Source organism: Suncus etruscus, chromosome 9 (assembly GCF_024139225.1).
Source record: "Suncus etruscus isolate mSunEtr1 chromosome 9, mSunEtr1.pri.cur, whole genome shotgun sequence".
Classification (NCBI taxonomy): Eukaryota; Metazoa; Chordata; class Mammalia; order Eulipotyphla; family Soricidae; genus Suncus; species Suncus etruscus.
The window spans coordinates 67,612,869-67,630,972 of record NC_064856.1 but is presented as its reverse complement, the minus strand read 5'-3'; the positions used below and the strand labels follow the sequence as shown (position 1 = coordinate 67,630,972).

General features: G+C 48.8%; 1 protein-coding gene across 3 annotated transcripts in view; it reads left to right on the top strand.

Moving 5' to 3' along the window:
• Positions 1–17,630, top strand: part of ABCC8 (ATP binding cassette subfamily C member 8) — a 79,476-nt gene extending 61,846 nt beyond the window's left edge. For all 3 annotated transcript variants that reach the window (XM_049781119.1, XM_049781118.1, XM_049781116.1), the window contains 17 exons: positions 125–250; positions 2,237–2,336; positions 2,563–2,807; positions 2,930–3,096; positions 4,570–4,639; positions 5,203–5,360; positions 7,339–7,431; positions 12,321–12,423; positions 12,915–13,028; positions 13,287–13,407; positions 13,493–13,623; positions 14,672–14,750; positions 14,824–14,932; positions 15,460–15,563; positions 16,587–16,720; positions 16,927–16,989; positions 17,406–17,630. In XM_049781119.1, the coding sequence (XP_049637076.1) occupies positions 125–250; positions 2,237–2,336; positions 2,563–2,807; positions 2,930–3,096; positions 4,570–4,639; positions 5,203–5,360; positions 7,339–7,431; positions 12,321–12,423; positions 12,915–13,028; positions 13,287–13,407; positions 13,493–13,623; positions 14,672–14,750; positions 14,824–14,932; positions 15,460–15,563; positions 16,587–16,720; positions 16,927–16,989; positions 17,406–17,543 (2,055 nt within the window). In that variant the 3' untranslated portion in view covers positions 17,544–17,630. The remainder of the gene's footprint in view (positions 1–124; positions 251–2,236; positions 2,337–2,562; positions 2,808–2,929; positions 3,097–4,569; positions 4,640–5,202; positions 5,361–7,338; positions 7,432–12,320; positions 12,424–12,914; positions 13,029–13,286; positions 13,408–13,492; positions 13,624–14,671; positions 14,751–14,823; positions 14,933–15,459; positions 15,564–16,586; positions 16,721–16,926; positions 16,990–17,405) is intronic.
• The last annotated feature ends 474 nt before the right edge of the window (positions 17,631–18,104 follow it).

The following is an 18,104-nucleotide window of genomic DNA, read 5'->3' as shown; positions in this document are numbered from 1 at the left end:
GGAAAGCCTGAGATGGTCTGTAATGTGTGTATGTCCTTCTCGGGTTCTTGGATAGGCAGGTGTGTGGCCGCCACCATCCTCCCCACCTAATACCCAGGGCTGGATATGTTTATCCCTTTTCCAGATCATTGCTATGAAGGATGGCACCATCCAAAGAGAGGGAACACTCAAGGATTTCCAGAGATCTGAGTGCCAGCTCTTTGAGCACTGGAAGACTCTCATGAATCGGCAAGACCAAGAGCTGGAGAAGGTGAGGATATCCTAGGTTGTCAAGGAAGGTTCAGCTAGAATATTAATTTATGAAAGCCTTCCTGACCTCACTGCTCCAGTTCCCCCAGGACAGATATGGAAACTGGGCATGAGCTGGCCCCAAGCAGAGCTCATACTTGTACAAGCTACCAAGGTAGCAGGTGGACATCTTCCCCTTACATGGAGATATTAAGTTGCCAGAAACTATCTTGAATTGGCCAGGTAAAGAAAAAGAGAGAAGGGCAGTTAAAGAGTTTCTGACTCATGGAATCATAAGGTCCAGGTATGTTAAGGCTTCCAATGAAATCGGATCCAGGTAGCCATACCAAGTTGCCAGAAGTCTGTTTTGACTTTCCTTTGGTTCAACTCCCCTCTAATAGACTTCCTTGATGGAGAAGCAGAAGAGTCAGTAGTGGTTCAGATTTATGTCCCCCAACTCAATTCTTTGTGGTGAGGGGCTGCTTCCACCATAGGTTAGCAAAAGTCCCAGGGCTGATGTTCATGGGTACTATTTCATCACCTGCTCCTTTGAATAAATTATTATGGCCAGGGATGAGAAGCATGTCCATTGAGCAGTGCCCATCTAGAAGAAAGATTATCCACTCTGAATCACCGAGGTGAGGAGGTCTCTCACAGGGGTCTTGGTGTACTGTGGGATGCTAAGGAGGAGTTAATTCTAGTTTGGGGTTTATTTTGTTGTTGTTGGTGGTGGTGGTGGTGGTGGTGGTGATGGTTTTTGGGCCACATTCAGTGGTGGTACTCAGGGGTTACTCCTGGCTAAGCACTCAGGAATCACTCCTACAGGTTTGGGAGACCACCTGGGATGCCTGGTATGGAATCCAGTCAGCCATGTGCAAGGCAAATGCCCTACCCTCTGTACTATCACTCCTGTCCCCTAATTTTAGTTTTGTGGGGTTTGTGGGTATTTTTTAAACTCATCTGGTGGCACTCAGAACTAACTCCTAGTTCTGCACTCAGGGGTCACTTCTGGAAGAACTCAGGGGTTCCAGGGAAGGAAAAAATTCTTGTAAGACAAACATTTGTCCATGAGCTGGATAAAGAGAGTATAATGGGGGTTAAGTTGCTTAACTGGTGTGTGGCCAACCTTGACACTGTCCCTGGCATCACATGTTCTCCCATGTATTGTCTGGAGAAACCTGAAATAGAGGGCCTAGAGTAATCCCCAAGAACCACCATAGTTAGCTTTAAAAAATGTCCATGGGAGGGGCCGAAGAGATAGCACAGCAGTAAGGCATTTGCCTTAGATACAGAAGGATGGTGGTTTGAGTCCCAGCATCCCGTATGATCCCCCAAGCCTGCCAGGAGAGATTCTGAGCACAGAGCCAGGAGTAACCCCAGAGCCCATATGGTCCCCAAGCCTGCCAGGAGAGATTCTGAACACAGAGCCAAGAGTAACCCCCAGAGCGCTGCCAGGTGTGACCCCCCCCAAAAAAAAACCACAAACAAAAACACAAACAAAAAAAGTGTCCATGGGAGCGGGAGAGATAGCATGGAGGTAAAGCATTTGTCTTTCATGCAGAAGGATGGTGGTTTGAATCCTGGCATCCCATATGGTCCCCTGAGCCTTCCAGGAGCGATTTCTGAGCATAGAGCCAGGAGTAACCCCTGAGCACTGCCGGGTGTGACCCAAAAACCAAGAAAAAAAAGTGTCCACATGGGAACTAAAGCAATAGCACAGCAGTAGGGCATTTGCCTTGCATGTGGACAACCCAGACAGACCCAGATTTGATCCCCAGCATCCCAATGGTCCCCTGAGCCTGCCAAGAGTGATTTCTGAGCACAGAGCCTGGAGTAACCCTTGAGCACTGCTGGGTGTGTCCCCAAAACAGACAAACAAAAAAAGTGTCCACCTGGATTCTTTCCCAGGCAGGGACAGCCTAGAGAACTGACATTGACCTTCCCCCATTGGCAGCCCCACTTTTCCCCTCTGTACGTGCTGAAAGCCTTGGTTCTATGTGTCTTTCAGGAGACTGTCATGGAGAGAAAAGTCACAGAACCCTCTCAGGGTCTGCCACGTGCCATGTCCTCCCGAGATGGCTTCCTGCTGGAGGAGGAGGAGGAGGAAGGTACACGGGACATAAGCGTGCACTCACCCCCTGACGTCTGGTCCACTGTGTGGACACTCAGATTTGGGTGCTAACAGTAGTGAGAGAGATTTGACTAAGTCGCTACCCTGCCTCTATGTGCTTCAGTTTCCCCATATGTCAGTGAGAATAATGTGCCCCTCCTACCCCATGGACCCATGGAAATACGTGGAGCAGGAGGTCATGGGCGGGTTTCTGTGGCTCACAGAAGAGGCTGCAGAGAGTGAGGAGGAGGACAATCTGTCATCGGTGCTGCACCAGCGCGCCAAGATCCCATGGCGGGCCTGTGCCAAGTACCTGTCGTCTGCCGGCCTCTTGCTCCTCTCCCTGCTCGTCTTCTCGCAGTTGCTCAAGCACATGGTCCTGGTGGCTATAGACTACTGGCTGGCCAAGTGGACCGACAGCACCTTGACCCTGACTCCTGGGCCGGCCGGGAACTGCTCCCTTAGCCAGGTAGGAGATGCCATGAATAAGTGGCAAAATCAAGACATCAGAGGACAGGAAAAGGGTGGGTGGAGGCTGGATGCTGAGCCGAGGGCCCCTCAGGATCCTACCTCATGCTCTGCCTGATCCAGGAGTGCTCCCTGGACCAGACTGTGTATGCCATGGTGTTCACAGTGCTCTGTGGACTGGGCATTGCGCTCTGCCTTGTCACGTCCATAGCTGTGGAGTGGACTGGACTGAAGGTGGCCAAAAGACTACACCGCAGCCTGCTGAATCGGATCATCCTAGCTCCCATGAGGTACCTCCCACCCTCCACCCTGGCTAGTCTGTATCATAGTCCCTCCTTGTTGCAAAAACAGGTGCAACAAGAACTTGGTATTGATTCAGTGTAGGCCTGTCATGCGCATCTTCATCTCATCACATAGCCTACACAGGAGGCATCTCAGACCTACCTCCAGGTCCTTTTCTGCATAACATAGGTGCTTTCCCACCCCACACAGCTGTCTTCGAGGGTTTACCTCCTATCCCTGCTTCTCTTTTCTCCTTGCTGGCCTGATACAGCTGTTTCCATTTTCTATCACAGGGCCATGGGGTCGATTCTGGTTTAATCTCTTGGTAAACCCTTCTAGGAGTGACACCAACCTACAGAGCCAGGAGTAAGACCTAAACATTATCAGCTGTGTTCCCAAAACCACCAAAAAGAGAAAAACTCACATCTCCTTTGATGATGAACATGAACTCTGTAACTGTTTTCTTCATGGGAAAATAATTTAGAGGTGTCATTCACTGGCTGACCAACTCCTTTTTATTTGATGTGTTTTTATTGGAGGAAAACTAGGTTTTAATATTATCTAAATGTTTGTACTCTAGCATTGTAACTCAATATCATGATCACCAGCAAAAGTCTAGTTTCAGGCTGGTTTGATAATACAGTGGGTAGGGCTCTAACCTTGCACATGGCCAAGAGGATTTAATCCACAGCTTCCCAAGCACAGCCAGAAATAACCTCTGAGCATTGTCAGATATAATCCCCAAACAAAACAAAACAAAAAAGTCTAGTTTCCATCCTCTACTTTATAATGGAACCCCTTACCCAGCCTACTCTGTCCTCCTCTGGCAAGCACCTATATTCTTGTAATCTGAAGGTTTGCTTTCGTTCTGTTCAAATATCTTCCATATATGAGTACATACACTATTTGTCTTTTTTCATGTGACCTATTTCACAAAACCAACTCATTTTTAAACCAATATGGGCAGATCATTCACCTGGCCCCTTTCCAGACTTCATCATCTGATTGTACTTTTTGCTTTTTAGCCTCTTGATCTCTCACTGACCCACAGACATGGCCTCAGAATTTCTTTAACCTCCCTGTGCCCCAGATCTGTGGTTCTAAATTCCTCTGGAGGGTCAGGCTGGCTCCAGGTCAAAGCCAGTCATGTCAGCCAGCGGACAAGCTGTCCCCAGGGACCTGTTTCTCTGGTGAGAACACTGTTCCAGGGAGGACTCCGCAGAGAGTCAGGTGGAGTGGTTGCCTCTGAGGGTGAGAGTTGGCAGCCTGAGTGAGAGGCCAGTACCCTTTTTTGGACTGTGGGGATTCTCAGGGACACAGTCTTGATGACCTCAGCCCTATATCGCAACCACTCACCACAGACCAGTCAGGCCCTTGGGATGAACCCAGAGTGGCTGAAATGAAAGCAGCAGTTCCCTCCCTCAGGTATGGAAAGGAGCCCATGCAAGGCAGGAACCAATGAGTCTATCTATTTCTCACAGGTTCTTTGAGACCACACCTCTGGGAAGCATCCTGAACAGGTTCTCATCTGATTGTAACACCATCGATCAGGTACACCAGACCATGACCCTTAGCCCCTGTTCAGAGCTTCTCTGGTGCTATCCCCATTCTTTTTTTTATATGCATAATAAAGATATTTTATTTTGATACCAATAGGCATGTAGAGTTTAGGGCTATCAGAATAAAACTAATATCTTTCTTTTTCTTTAGGTTTCTTTCTTTCTTTTTTTAAAATAATATCTTTATTTAAGCACCATGGTTACAAGCATATTTGTAGCTGTCCCCCATTCTTATACTACCTCCCTGTGAAATCCCCCAGGGAAGGCTGAGGGCAACCAGTTTCTTCTGGCTCCCCACCAAGACCTTTCCCTGGCTTACTTCTGTAAAGTTCTAGCATATTCTGAAGCAAAGTGACTGGCTTTAAGAGAACAGTCGTTTCAAGTTAGCCTGAGCTTTTTACCATCTGACTAAATGGCAAGAAAACAAAGAGCTGGTTCCTGCTCTCAGGAGACTGCAAGTAGCAGGGAAGATGAGACAGATGCCCCTCATGAAGCAAGCCCCACATTGAGCATTGTAGGGGTCAGTCTTCTCTCTGTTTCCCTTCCTGCCTTCAGCACATCCCATCCACACTAGAATGCCTGAGCCGGTCCACCCTGCTCTGCGTCTCTGCTCTGGCTGTCATCTCTTATGTCACCCCTGTGTTCCTCGTCACCCTTTTGCCCCTGGCTGTGGTGTGCTACTTCATCCAGAAGTACTTCCGGGTGGCATCCAGGTGAGGACAGCTTTGCAAGCCTCTGGGGAGGATGAGAGCGAGGGACCTGGCAGTGGGTAGGGGATAGCCTTAATAGAAGCATCATCATCAAAGAATTAATGTTCTCCCCCCAAAAAAGGGTGGGGATGTATGGAAAAGGTAGCAAACAGGAGGTCTTAGACGTTTTCACCCAGAGATGCTATCACTCCTGGATTATTTCCAGGGAAGAGCCAGCAAAAATTTGAAATGCTGAATTCGGGCCTATGCAGGCATGAAGGCAGCACTTCCTTGATGTTGCCACATGCTTCCCAAGACTGGATGCCAGAGTCCAGGGAGCAGGCACATGGATGAGGCATGAACCCAGGGACTGGTGGGAGGGGTGTCAGAGCCTAGATAGCAGGAACCTCTCACAGTGTGGTATGGTTCCATTTGCACTCTCTGGGGTTCAGTTTCCTGTGTACCTCTCTTTACACATCTCCTTGTGAATCCATTCTCTAGGAACTTCTTTCTCGGAGCCAACCTGTTCAAGAGAATGATAGGGAAATCTTTAGAGAGCCTCCAGTGTTTCTTAAATGGTCAAAGGCAACTTATCAGTGGGTCCTAGAATGATTAGCAATCATTAAAAACAAATCGAGGGGGCTGGAGAAATAGTAGAGTGTGTGAGATGCTTGCCTCACATATGGATGACCCTCTAACAATCTTCAGCATCCACATAGACTCCCCAGAGTCCCACTCGGAGTGATCCCTGAACACAGAACCAGATATGATGAATAAATAGAGTCAGGAATGATCCCTGAGCAACTGCTGAGTAAAGCTCAATATTCCCCCACCCACCCAAAACAAACATATACATTTTAAATTTTTCTTTAATGAAATAGAACAAAAAATTGGGACCAGATCCATAGTATAGTTAGTAGAGCACTTTATTTACACACAGCTGACCTGGGTTTGATTTCTCAGCAGCCTGACAGGAATGATCCTTATGTGCAGAACCAGGACTGACCCTTGGGCACGACTGGGTGTGGCCCCAAAACCAAACCAAAACAAATAAAAACGGAAATCAACAGAAAATATTGATCATTCAAAGAGTAAAACCAAGCTTTACTTGATGAAAACTTTATTCTGGATTGTGTAACCACCACTTCATGCTAGCAGAATTCTTTCTTACTGCAGCTGTGGTTGAAAGGTTACATCCCTTTCCTCAGTGTGCAAAGTTGGTTAGAAACTGGAGTAAGTCACTGATTAGCTGCAACCATAATTAAATTGAGATACATTTGGACTATCACTGCTTTGACCACAAAGCTCAAGATCAGTATAAATGGCTTTTTGTTCAAAGGACCCAGGATCCCATCCCCACTGAGAATATGATGCATCAGCATCACTCACTCCTAGTGGCCTTTTAAGCACTACACAAGCTGTTCTACAAAGTTCCTACCTTCTGCCAGCAGTTCCCTTGGCACCTACTTGGGCTCTGGGGACAGTTTATCCACAAAAAAACTGCTTCCAGCCTCCCAACCTTGCTTTCCTCTGCCAACCTGCTGTCAAGGTGCAGCCAAGGGGATCAATGCTGTTGCCACAGAAACTTCTGGCTGCTTTCCCTCCAGTTGCTCCTTAGATTCTGGCCTGTGGTTGGGAGAACAGGTGTGGCTATTGGGGAAAGGAGGAAAACTCAATTCTTGGTCCTTTTGGTCCTGTGGCTCCAGGACACTAAAGCAACCCTAAGTGCAGAAGCAGGTACAGGTATAAGGTCTATCAAGGGTGACAGGAAGTGCCACTGCATGCTCTGTAGTAGCGTTTTCCATAAACCAGCTTTAGATCCATCCTCACCATAGCTGGATTAAGTGAAAATACTAGTATCTGCCTTCAGTGAGTAAAGGAAACCTGGAGAGTCAAAGCCATTTGCCCTCATCTTAGTGGCTGGAAGTGAGGAAGCAGCTGGGATTCAAAACCAGCCTGAGCCCCGAGCCTTCTCAGAACTCTCTTTCTCTGCTCCCCACAGGGACCTTCAGCAGTTGGATGATGCCACACAGCTACCACTGCTCTCACACTTTGCTGAGACTGTGGAAGGTCTCACCACCATCCGGGCCTTCAGGTACCAGAGTCCCACGGGGAGGTGATGGGCTGTTATTGATTTCATATCATGAGCTTACTTGGGAAGCCCAGGAAATACCTTCAGGCTGACCCAGCTGATGCCCAGTGAAGAGTGTATTAGTGAGATACGTGTGATCCAAAGAGGAAAACTTATTGGGGACAGGGTAGATTAATAGTACAGCAGTATCTGGGTTCAATGCCTAGCATCTCATATGGTCCCCTAAGTCTTCCATGAGTAACCCCTACACAACCCAGTCTAAACCCAAAATAAAACAAAACACAAAAAATTAAAAAGGGTGCTGGAGCGGTGGCAGAAGATGTTCTGCCTTGTGTGGGCTAGCCTAGGACAGACCATGGTTCAATTCTCCAGCGTCCCATACGGTACCCCAAGCCAGGAGCAATTTCTGCATGCATAGCCAGGAGTAATCCCCCCAAAAATAAATTAAAAAGGAAAACCTCAGCCTTTCAGCCAGGCCCAGTGTTGCCAGAAACTGAGCAGAATGTGAAAATAAACAATTCTGGGGAAATTAATACTTACCTATTAGTGCTCACAAAGGCCCTTCCAGCCTGTGGACTGGCCTGTGGGCACCTTTAAAGGAGTGACCCAATAGCCATACTGAGTCCTATATATGACAGTCTAGTTCATTCTATGCCTGTGACCACAGGGGTAAATACAATTTCTCCCATTTTAATGAAATGAAAAACTGAAAAACTCAGCCTCAAAGAAGATACTTCTCTGTAAAGCCCCACAATGCTCTAACTTAAACTTGTTCGCTCATTCAATAAAATACAGACCAGATTAGAGAGATACCTCAGAGGGTTATTCCTCATGCTTTGTATGAGGGAGGCCCAGAAATCCAGAAACACAGGGACCAACCCCCCAATCAGCATATTAGCAATAATCCATGGGCACTGCCAGGTGTGACCCAAAGCACATAAACAACTGATGAAGCACTTACCATGTGCTAAGACTCATGCCAGGCACTAAAAAGACAGACCTGAGTCAGATGAATCTCTGCCCTGGAAGTATTTATAACCCAGGCTTTGAGGCTTTGAGGCTTTGAGGCAGCCAGGAAAAATCCATGGCACTGATAATCTGAGTGGGACACGGGTTGTGGGTGTACATAGGAAAACAATCTCAGAAACCATCATAGAGAAGGTGTTACTGGCACTGGGATTAGAAGGTTAGAAAAGGTTAGAAAGGTTAGAAAAAGGTTTTCCAGGGCCGGAGTGTTAGTAGGGTGTTTGTCTTGCATGCTTCTGTGCTGGAACAGACCTGGGTTTGATTCCCGGCATCCCACATGGTCGCCCAAGCCAGCCAGGAATGATTCCTGAGCGCAGAGCCAGGAGTAACCCCTGAGCACCTGGGTGTGACCCAATAAACAAAAGGAAAAAAAATTGATTTTGCAAGACTGAAGGAATTTTCTGAAGACTTCAGTATCCTCTTGCCACACTGATTTTGGGTAGGAGTGGAGCAGGAGAGGCTGTCTGAAGAGTGGAGTGGAGGTACTTTTTCACCTCACTATTATTTATCCCTGATATATTCATGCATCGGTGCTCAAGCCAGACAGGCTAGAGACCCCTCACAGATATTTTGGTTCTGGTCTCTAAGCCTTACCCAAGGAGTATTTTTAGCACAGCACAGCTGCACAGGGTGTGGCAAGTGCCTTGTGACACCCAACCCTGTGCCCAGGAGTAATCCAAGGGCTCAGAGCTGCCTGGAAGGGGCAGGGCAGCCTGGGGCTCCTCTATCCAGCCCCTAATGTCCTGCTGTGGCCCCAGGCAGTTCTGCAGCCTCTTCTCTAGGCCTCAGGTCAGAGGCTCTTGGGTCTTGTCTGAGGACAGGAAAGTTTGGCAGACTGCATTCGCCTGGCTCTGCTCCATGCGTGCTTGTGCCTTCTCTCTATGGCTCAAGGGTCTCCCAGCCTCACCCAACCTTCCCAGGCCCTCAGCAAGTAGGTCTCTTGGTACCCCAGTGCCTACCCACTACTCTTGGTTTTTTAGAAATCATTATTTCTGTCCAAGAGGCCTTCAAAGGCTTGGGACTGGGTCAGAGAGATTGTGACTTCCCCAAAGTGAGCCAGAGCCTCTCTGGAGATGCTGGTAGACCCCAGTGATCTGTCCTCAGCCTTAGACTTGCCCTAATGTCAATTCAAGGAGCTCCTGCCCATGCAGGCCTATCTCTGGTGCGCGCACATGTGCACACACACGCACACACACACACACACACACTCACACACACACACACACACACACACACACACACACACACACACACACACACACTGGTTTTCACACTGAAATAAAGGGCTTGTTCCTTATTCCTGCCCGTATTTGACTCGCCGGCTTTTGCCAATATCATTTATTGGTTACACGCTTACCACATGATGCTAAGCACTATGTGTTTAGTACCACGTGTATTAATGCACATTAAGTACTGTGTGTTTAGTACCATGTGCATTAGTGCATTTTATCTCTGTGGAAGCCCACGCGAAGCCATGCTCTGCAGATGTAGTCCAGACATGATCACATAGTCAGTGAGAGCTGTGCTGTCATCAGACTTGGGCCTAGCTGGTCCTCTGATTGTTCTCTAAGGCCATACTTTCTTGCAGGAGGTCTCAGGCATACTCAGCTCAGTGGGCTCAGTTAAAGCAGTTCAGTCCACATAGATGGTTCCTATGGTGACTGAGAAGGGAACTGAGTCTCCCTCTGGGCACAGACAGCAGGTCACAGTTTGCAGGCTCTGACCTCTGCCTGCACTGGGACTTTTCTTGCCATCCTCCCCATCACACAACTGTCCCCGAGTGCCCATCCCTCACAAGCCTTAGCCCCCTCTTACCCTCAGCTATGGTCCTCAGACTCAGAAGCTACTGCTTTGTTGTATGAGATTGTGCACACACATGAATGCACATAAATGCAGAGACACATACATAGGTGTGCTTGTAAACATATGCACACACTTCACATATATACAGGTGTACACAGAGACTTATACTCGTACACACATATGCTATTTTTATTTTACTTACACCATTGTGATTTACAAAGTTCTTCATAGTTGGATTTTAGACACACAATTTCTCAACGCCAACCTCAACGTCAATCTCCCTCCACCAAAGTTCCCAGAGTCCATCCCTTGCCACCAACCTTTGCCCTAGCCTGCCAGCATAACAGACCCATTTAAGTTTGGTTGTTAAAGTTTGGTCTCATGATTTCATTGTTGTTGACTCTGGCTTAACACCACTAATGAATGTACTTGACACCCCTTAGTCCCCGTTCCCATCATTCCATATTGTCTTTCTTCTCCCCATATTCTATCCCAATATATCCTCTCCCTATATTCTATAGGGTGTTCTCAACAACCCCTATTTAAACCATTGCATTTCTTCATGCATTTATTCTAAACATCACATATAAGCAATATCATCTTGTATTTATTCTTCTGGCTTATGTATTTATAAATCACAAACAAATTATTTATGTTTATGTATTTACTTATTTATTCTTCTTCTGACTTACTTCATTTAGCATAGGATCTTCCAGTTATATCCATGTTACATGATGGCATCATTCCTTAAAGCTATGTAGTATTCCATTGTGTATATGTGCAACTTCTTTATGATACACTCATCCATTGTTTAACATCTAGGTTGATTCTAATTCTTAGCTTTTGTACTGAGTGCTGCTATGAATAGTGGCGTACATACATTTTTATATGAGTATTTTTTTGTTCTGGTAATAGATATCCGAAAACGAGATTACTGGATCATATGGCAGTTCAAATTTTAGTTTACTAAGAACTCTCCATACTGTTTCCCATAGATTGGACCAGGCAGCATTCTCACCAGCAGTGGATGAGAGTTCCTTTCTCACCACATCCCCACCAACACAAGTTCCCAATATTTTTGCTATGTGCCATCCTTACTGCTATGAGATGATCTCTAATTGTTGTCTTGATTTGGATTTGTCTAATGATGAGTGATGATAAGCAATATTTTCAAGTGCTTGTTGGCTATTTGTTGGTCTTCCTCAGAAACGTTTCTATTCATTTCTTCTTCCCATTTTATTGGGGTTTTTAGATTTTGCAGGGTTAATATTTGTGAGTACTTTGCATCTCCTAGATATCAACCCTTTATCTGATATGTTGAGTGAAAATACTTTTTCTCACTCAGCTGTCTTTTAGTTTTAGCTCATTTTCTTTTGCCATACAAAAACATTTTAGTCTGGTGTAATCCCATTAATTCAGATTTGATTCTATAGCCCTTGCAGTTGGGATCACATTGTTGAAGACTCCTTTGAATCTAGGTACAATTTGCACGATGTATAAAAAACAGTGGAGGTAAGGTGCCTGCCTTGCCTGTGCTAGCCTAGGACGGACCGCGGTTCGATCCCCCGGCGTCCCATATGGTCCCCCAAGAAGCCAGGAGCAACTTCTGAGCGCATAGCCAGGAGTAACCCCTGAGCGTCACAGGGTGTGGCCCAAAAAAACAAAAACAAAAAAAAAAAAACAGTGGTATAATCCATCCCTTCCCCTGTGAGTTTTTCCTCACCTCTGGCAAACCACAGCCCACATACCTGACCTGTGAATGTGGATGTCGCTCGTACACCTCTCATGTCTCACCTCACATACACACACACAGACACACACGCGCACACACACATACACACACACCCTCTATCAGACATAATTATGTCCTCTATCGGACATAATCTAAGCAGAACAAACACCAGGAGTGCAGAGAAAACATATTACCAAGCACCTCTGGAGTCCCAGCATCAATTCAGGAGCAGAGGGGATGCAGCTACTAAAGTTCAACTGGCCCCCTCTAGAGACACTTGAGGGTTCCACAAACCAAGATATTTCTGAGATCCTCCTCATTCTCCTTCCAGATATGAGGCCCGGTTCCAGCAAAAGCTCCTCGAATACACAGATTCTAACAACATTGCCTCGCTCTTCCTCACTGCAGCCAACAGATGGCTAGAAGTCCGCATGGCAAGTGCCAGCCACTTGGGATGGATTGGGATGGAGATGAGCCAGAAGGGCCAACCCTGGGCCAGAGGGTGGGAGGAGTAATCATGGGCACACAGGGTGGGTTCCCACCTTGCCCTTCTTTCCAGGCCAGAGTCTGAGCAAATACACCCCTTATCATGGGGGGCCTGTGTGGGTGCCTTAGGGAGAAGGGTGGTGCCTTGACCATGATGAGTGTGCTTCTGCAGTGAGTGGTCTGTACCAGTGTCTATGCATGTGTCGTGGTTGAGGCCCACATGGGCAAGTGAGGGTAAGGAGCCATGTTTACTGCACACTTTGCTTCTGGACCTTTGCCTTCTCGTGTGTGTGTGTGTGTGTGTGTGTGTGTGTCCTCATGACTTGTGGGGTTGAGGTTGAGAGTTGGCAGAGCTGCTCTCTGCACTGCTCTCAAGCCCTGAAGGCTGGGCATTGTGGTTCCAAACCCTGAGCACCATGCCAGCTCCCCACATCTGTAGGAATACATCGGGGCATGTGTGGTCCTCATCGCTGCCGTGACCTCCATCTCCAACTCTCTACATGGGGAGCTGAGTGCCGGCCTGGTGGGACTGGGCCTCACCTACGCCCTCATGGTGAGTGGAGAATCCATGGGGAACTTTCCCCAACAGAGACACCCCAGAACTTGCCCCCAAATACTTTGGGTACCTGATGCATGTATAAGAGCTACCTGGGCTCCCTGCTATAGAGGCATGACAGATGAAGAACCATAATCACCTCCCTGCCACCAACCAGTGTGCAAACAAGGTCCAGGCACCTGGACCTCCTTCAGCTAGGGTACACCCTGTGACACAGCCCAGACACACCTGATAACAAACACAACCCCCACCCAGGTCTCCAACTACCTCAATTGGATGGTGCGGAACCTGGCAGACATGGAGATCCAGCTGGGGGCTGTGAAACGGATCCATGGGCTCCTGAAAACAGAGGCCGAGAGCTATGAAGGGCTGTTGGGTGAGGAGCATGAAAGGGGGATAGGGAAGGGTGAAGATGGAACCCAAACCCTGGGCCTGGGAGCTGACCCCAGCCTAACCTCCAGCACCATCACTGATCCCCAAGAATTGGCCAGACCAGGGCAAGATCCAGATTCAGAACTTGAGTGTGCGCTACGACAGTTCCCTGAAGCCAGTGCTGAAGCATGTCAATGCCCTCATCTCCCCAGGACAGAAGGTGATGGTGGGACACCATGGTAGTACAGTGGGGAGGGTACTTACCTTAGATGCCGTTGACCTGGGTTTGATCCCCAGCATCCCCGTGGTCCTCTGGGCCCCACCAGGAATAATTCCTGAGCACTGTCAGGTGTGGCAAAAATAAAAAGAACATGATGGTAAGGCTGGGTACCTGCACCCCTTAACCCCAGTCTCGGGCTCTGAGACTCTCATCCTCACCAGATACAAGGTGGTCCCCTCCTTCTCTCTTCCTGCTGTTCCTTCTCCACCCAAAACATAGGTACTTTTCAATCTTCTGGCATAGAAGGCTTTATTGGAGCACTGCAAATTGCCAGAGCCATTTCAGGTCCCAGCCCCCGAGCTACAGAGCAGAGGCTGAGGGGAAGAGAGTAAGCACCCCCCATCCTGGGAAGACAACTGACCCTGCCCTTGGCTTCTTCCTGATGCCCCCTCAACTCCCTGGCTGCCCCTCTCTTGAGCCCTCCCTGTCCCTCTGCCTCCCCACTGTTCTCTTACCCCCACTTCCTTCAGTATCCAAATGATAGGGATGGAAAGGAATTCAGTTTAAAGGGTGTACATGGAAACATTACCGCACATCACACTCAGACCCCAGCTACAGCAAGACACACAGTGATATGCCAGCACCCCAACTTCCCTGCAGCCATATACAGGAATTATTGGTCTTACACTCATCACAGACAAGGGGACGCCCTCCCCTGATCACATAGCCATGTCCCTGTGGAAGCCCCCAGTTCAGGAAACAAGCCCAAACCTAATTGCAGCCCAGCCAAAGAGAAGCTGGTTAGAAAAGCCACTTGGGAAGATACTGGGAATCATGTAACAGGAAGAACACAGGCTCTGCATGCAAAAGGCTCGGGTTCCATCCCTAGCACAGCCAGAGTAATCCCTAAACACAGCGCCTGGAGGAGTCCTTGAGCATTACTAGGTGTGACCATAAAAGCATCCCCTGACTGAAAAATCAAAGATGCTCTGAGCTCCCAGTTCAAGGCTCCCAGCCCAGAGCCCTGGCAAATCTGGTCCTGTCATAGATTGGGATCTGTGGCCGCACAGGCAGTGGAAAGTCCTCCTTCTCACTTGCCTTCTTCCGCATGGTGGACATGTTTGAAGGTGAGTGGCTATCCCCCCCAGGTGGGAGATGGGGTCTCAGCCCTGCTCCTGAGCCATGACCCCTACCACACAGGCCGCATCATCATCGATGGCATTGATATCGCCAAACTGCCCCTGCACACGCTGCGCTCGCGCCTATCCATTATCCTGCAGGACCCTGTCCTCTTCAGTGGCACCATCCGGTGAGCCCCACAGCCCATCCCGGCCATAGCATCAGCCCATGGGGAATCAGTGCCTTGAGTTCTATCCCTAGCATCTTCCAGATGGGGAGGCCCCAAACAGAGGGGGATAGGCAGGAGACCCAAGCACACAGATGATGTTCTGTCCCCAACACTGCTTGGTTCCCCAGCACTGCCAATGTAAACCCCAAGCACATAGCCAAGAGGGGTTCTGAGAATCACTGGGTGTGACTCAAAACTGCTTCTCCCCCAAAAAAAGATGCTTTCCAGACCCGAGGTTCACAGCCCTCCCTGGAATCCCCATATCTGTGAATATTGCCATCTCTTTACCTCCTCAGGCAAGCAGCATTGTTCAGACTATGTCTACTCTGGCTGCTCTTCTCTTTACTGTCAGGTTTGGGGAAGCACTAGTACAGGGTACCCTGACCCTCAGGTCTGGGGTACCACCACTGAGGTGCCCCCGTGCCAGCCAGACATCAACCTGTTCTCATGTATTGTTTCCGTCTGTGGCGTTTCATGTCCCCCTCCAGCTTTAACCTGGACCCTGAGAAAAAGTGCTCAGATAGCACGCTGTGGGAGGCCCTGGAGATTGCACAGCTGAAGCTGGTGGTCAAGGCACTTCCCGGAGGACTCGGTAACTCCTGGCTGAGTAGCTGGCTGGGCCTTGGGGGTAGTGTAGTGTCCTTGATACTGAAGAGGGGGAACACCATGTCTTAGGTGTGTCCAGATTCTGGTAGAACCTTGGGTCATCCATCCCCAGCCCCTACCCCACCACCGTTTAGTCTCACCTCTCAGCAGACAGAAAGCAAATGATTGGTCCCAGGTCACTTGATCAGTCAGACCAGAATCTAGTCTTCTGCAGAGAAGGAAGATGTAGAGCTTCTCTCTAAGTTCTGTGAAGCAGAGGCTATAATTCCTCAATAAACGCTGGTCCTCCCTGTTCACATCCCCTTTCCATCAACCCATGGGTGTTCCACACTGAGGAAGGGGTGGGCAGACTGGGAAATTTGAAGACACCAGTATACGTCTACCATGAGCAGAACCTCGGTGTGTTTGCCACTGTAAGCTCACTGGGACTGTGGGCACTGACCAAAGATTCCCTGCAGCAAAACCCACTTGCCTACAGCACATCCCAGGCCCCATTATATCAGATGCTCTGATTTTCTGGTCGTCATTGTGGCTGGCACGCGGGCTATGGGCACCACAACCCCGCTCACACCTGTGCTCCTGGCACAAGCACTCATGCCTATCTCTGTACACACATGTCCTGACACCTCCAACCACAACTGCTTCTTCACTCAGAACTCAGAATTTAGGACCAGAGAGATAGTATAGCATGCGGTTGACCTGGGTTCAGACCCTGAAATACCCTATGGTCCCTCAAGCACCTTAGGAGTGATTCCTGACTGTAGAGCCAAGAATAACCCCTGAGCACCACCAGACATGACCCTAAACAAAACAAAACAAAACAAAAAAGAACTGAGAATTTGCTAAGGAGGTGACTCAAAGTACATTTACCACATGCTTTGCATAATAGAAGCCCAGGGAGGACAATCCCCTGCCTACATGAACCCCTGAAAATGAGCCTGAAGTAATCCCCTAGCCAAGAACACAGGATTAAGCATCCCTGCCTGCCTCCCTGGTGGGCTGATTTCAGATGCTATCATCACGGAAGGTGGGGAGAATTTCAGCCAGGGCCAGCGGCAACTGTTCTGCCTAGCTCGTGCCTTCGTGAGGAAGACCAGCATTTTCATTATGGATGAAGCCACAGCTTCCATTGACATGGCCACGGTTGGTTCTAGCCTCTTCCAATAGGGGTGGGGCTTTGGAAACACTCAGGGGACAGTGCTAGACAGAGGGAGGTGATGGAGTTAGAGTTGGGGTCCGATGGGGTGGGGGAGCTGAACCAAAAGTCAGAGGCCCACATCTTCCAAACCAGGGGAGACCCATCATGGGCAGGTGAGTCAATTGCTGCAACCCCACTCCCCTTACCCCAGGAGAACATCCTGCAGAAGGTGGTGATGACGGCCTTTGCTGACCGCACAGTGGTCACCATTGCGGTAAGGGCCCAATATCAATGAGATGCAAGAAACACCCAAAGAATGGATAACCCTGAGATTCACTTGGGCTTAGACACTGGGAGAGGAGCCAGGAGCAGTGCAGGAAGGGTGGGTTGCAGAATTGGGGTTGTAGAGGTTTGTACCTGTCCCCCTCACCCCTGACTATCCTGCTAGTTCCACAGGTCCCCTGAGTTAGGCTATCTCCTGAGTTAGACATCTCCATCAGATGTCTAGAGGTTTGGTGGGGGGAGGGAAAGCTCTGAATTTTAAAGCTTGAGGGTTGCAGAAAACTGAAGCATGGTAGAGGGAGGAGGTCATAGTGTGTTTGGAGGATTGGAACCATAGACCCCTCCACAAGCTTCTGAGGGAAACTCTGCAGCTACCTGACCATCCCCCCATGGCACTCTCTTCACCAGCACCGTGTCCACACCATCTTAAGCGCTGACCTGGTCATTGTTCTGAAACGTGGAGCCATCCTGGAGTTTGACGAGCCAGAGAAGCTGCTCAGCCGCAAGGACAGTGTCTTCGCCTCCTTTGTACGCGCAGACAAGTGACCATCACAGCCCCAGGACCCTCCCCCACCTTGCTTCTGGTTTTCTAACTGTAAATCACCTGTAAATAAAAGATTATTTCCTACAGAAGGCCTGGGGGCTGGTGGAGGAGGGCCAGGTGAGCTGGGCAGGGTGGCGTGGTGAAGACAGCCCAACTGGGTGAAGGCCCGGCTGAGATTCTGGGCCACAGGCACCTCAGAAGCAGGAAGCCCCAATCACACCACAGGCATTTCCATCAGGCAGTTCTAGAGGCAGCAGATCCAAAGTCAAGGGTCATGGGTTCGGTTTCTCCTGAAGCCTCACTACTCTTCACTGCATCCCACCTAGCCTTGTCTGTATGCGCCCTGAACCCTGCTCACTCCAACCCCTTTTCTCTTTCTCTCATTGCTTGGTTACCTGTATCATATTGGATTAGGGCCCTATCCCCATTATTTATCTATACTCTTTCCAGATCTAGTCCCATTGGGGAACAACCAACTGATTTAGGAGAAACAATTGAGTGCAGAAGGTTACACCATTTTCATTTTCATCTCATCACATAAAACTGGAGATCTGCGCATAGAT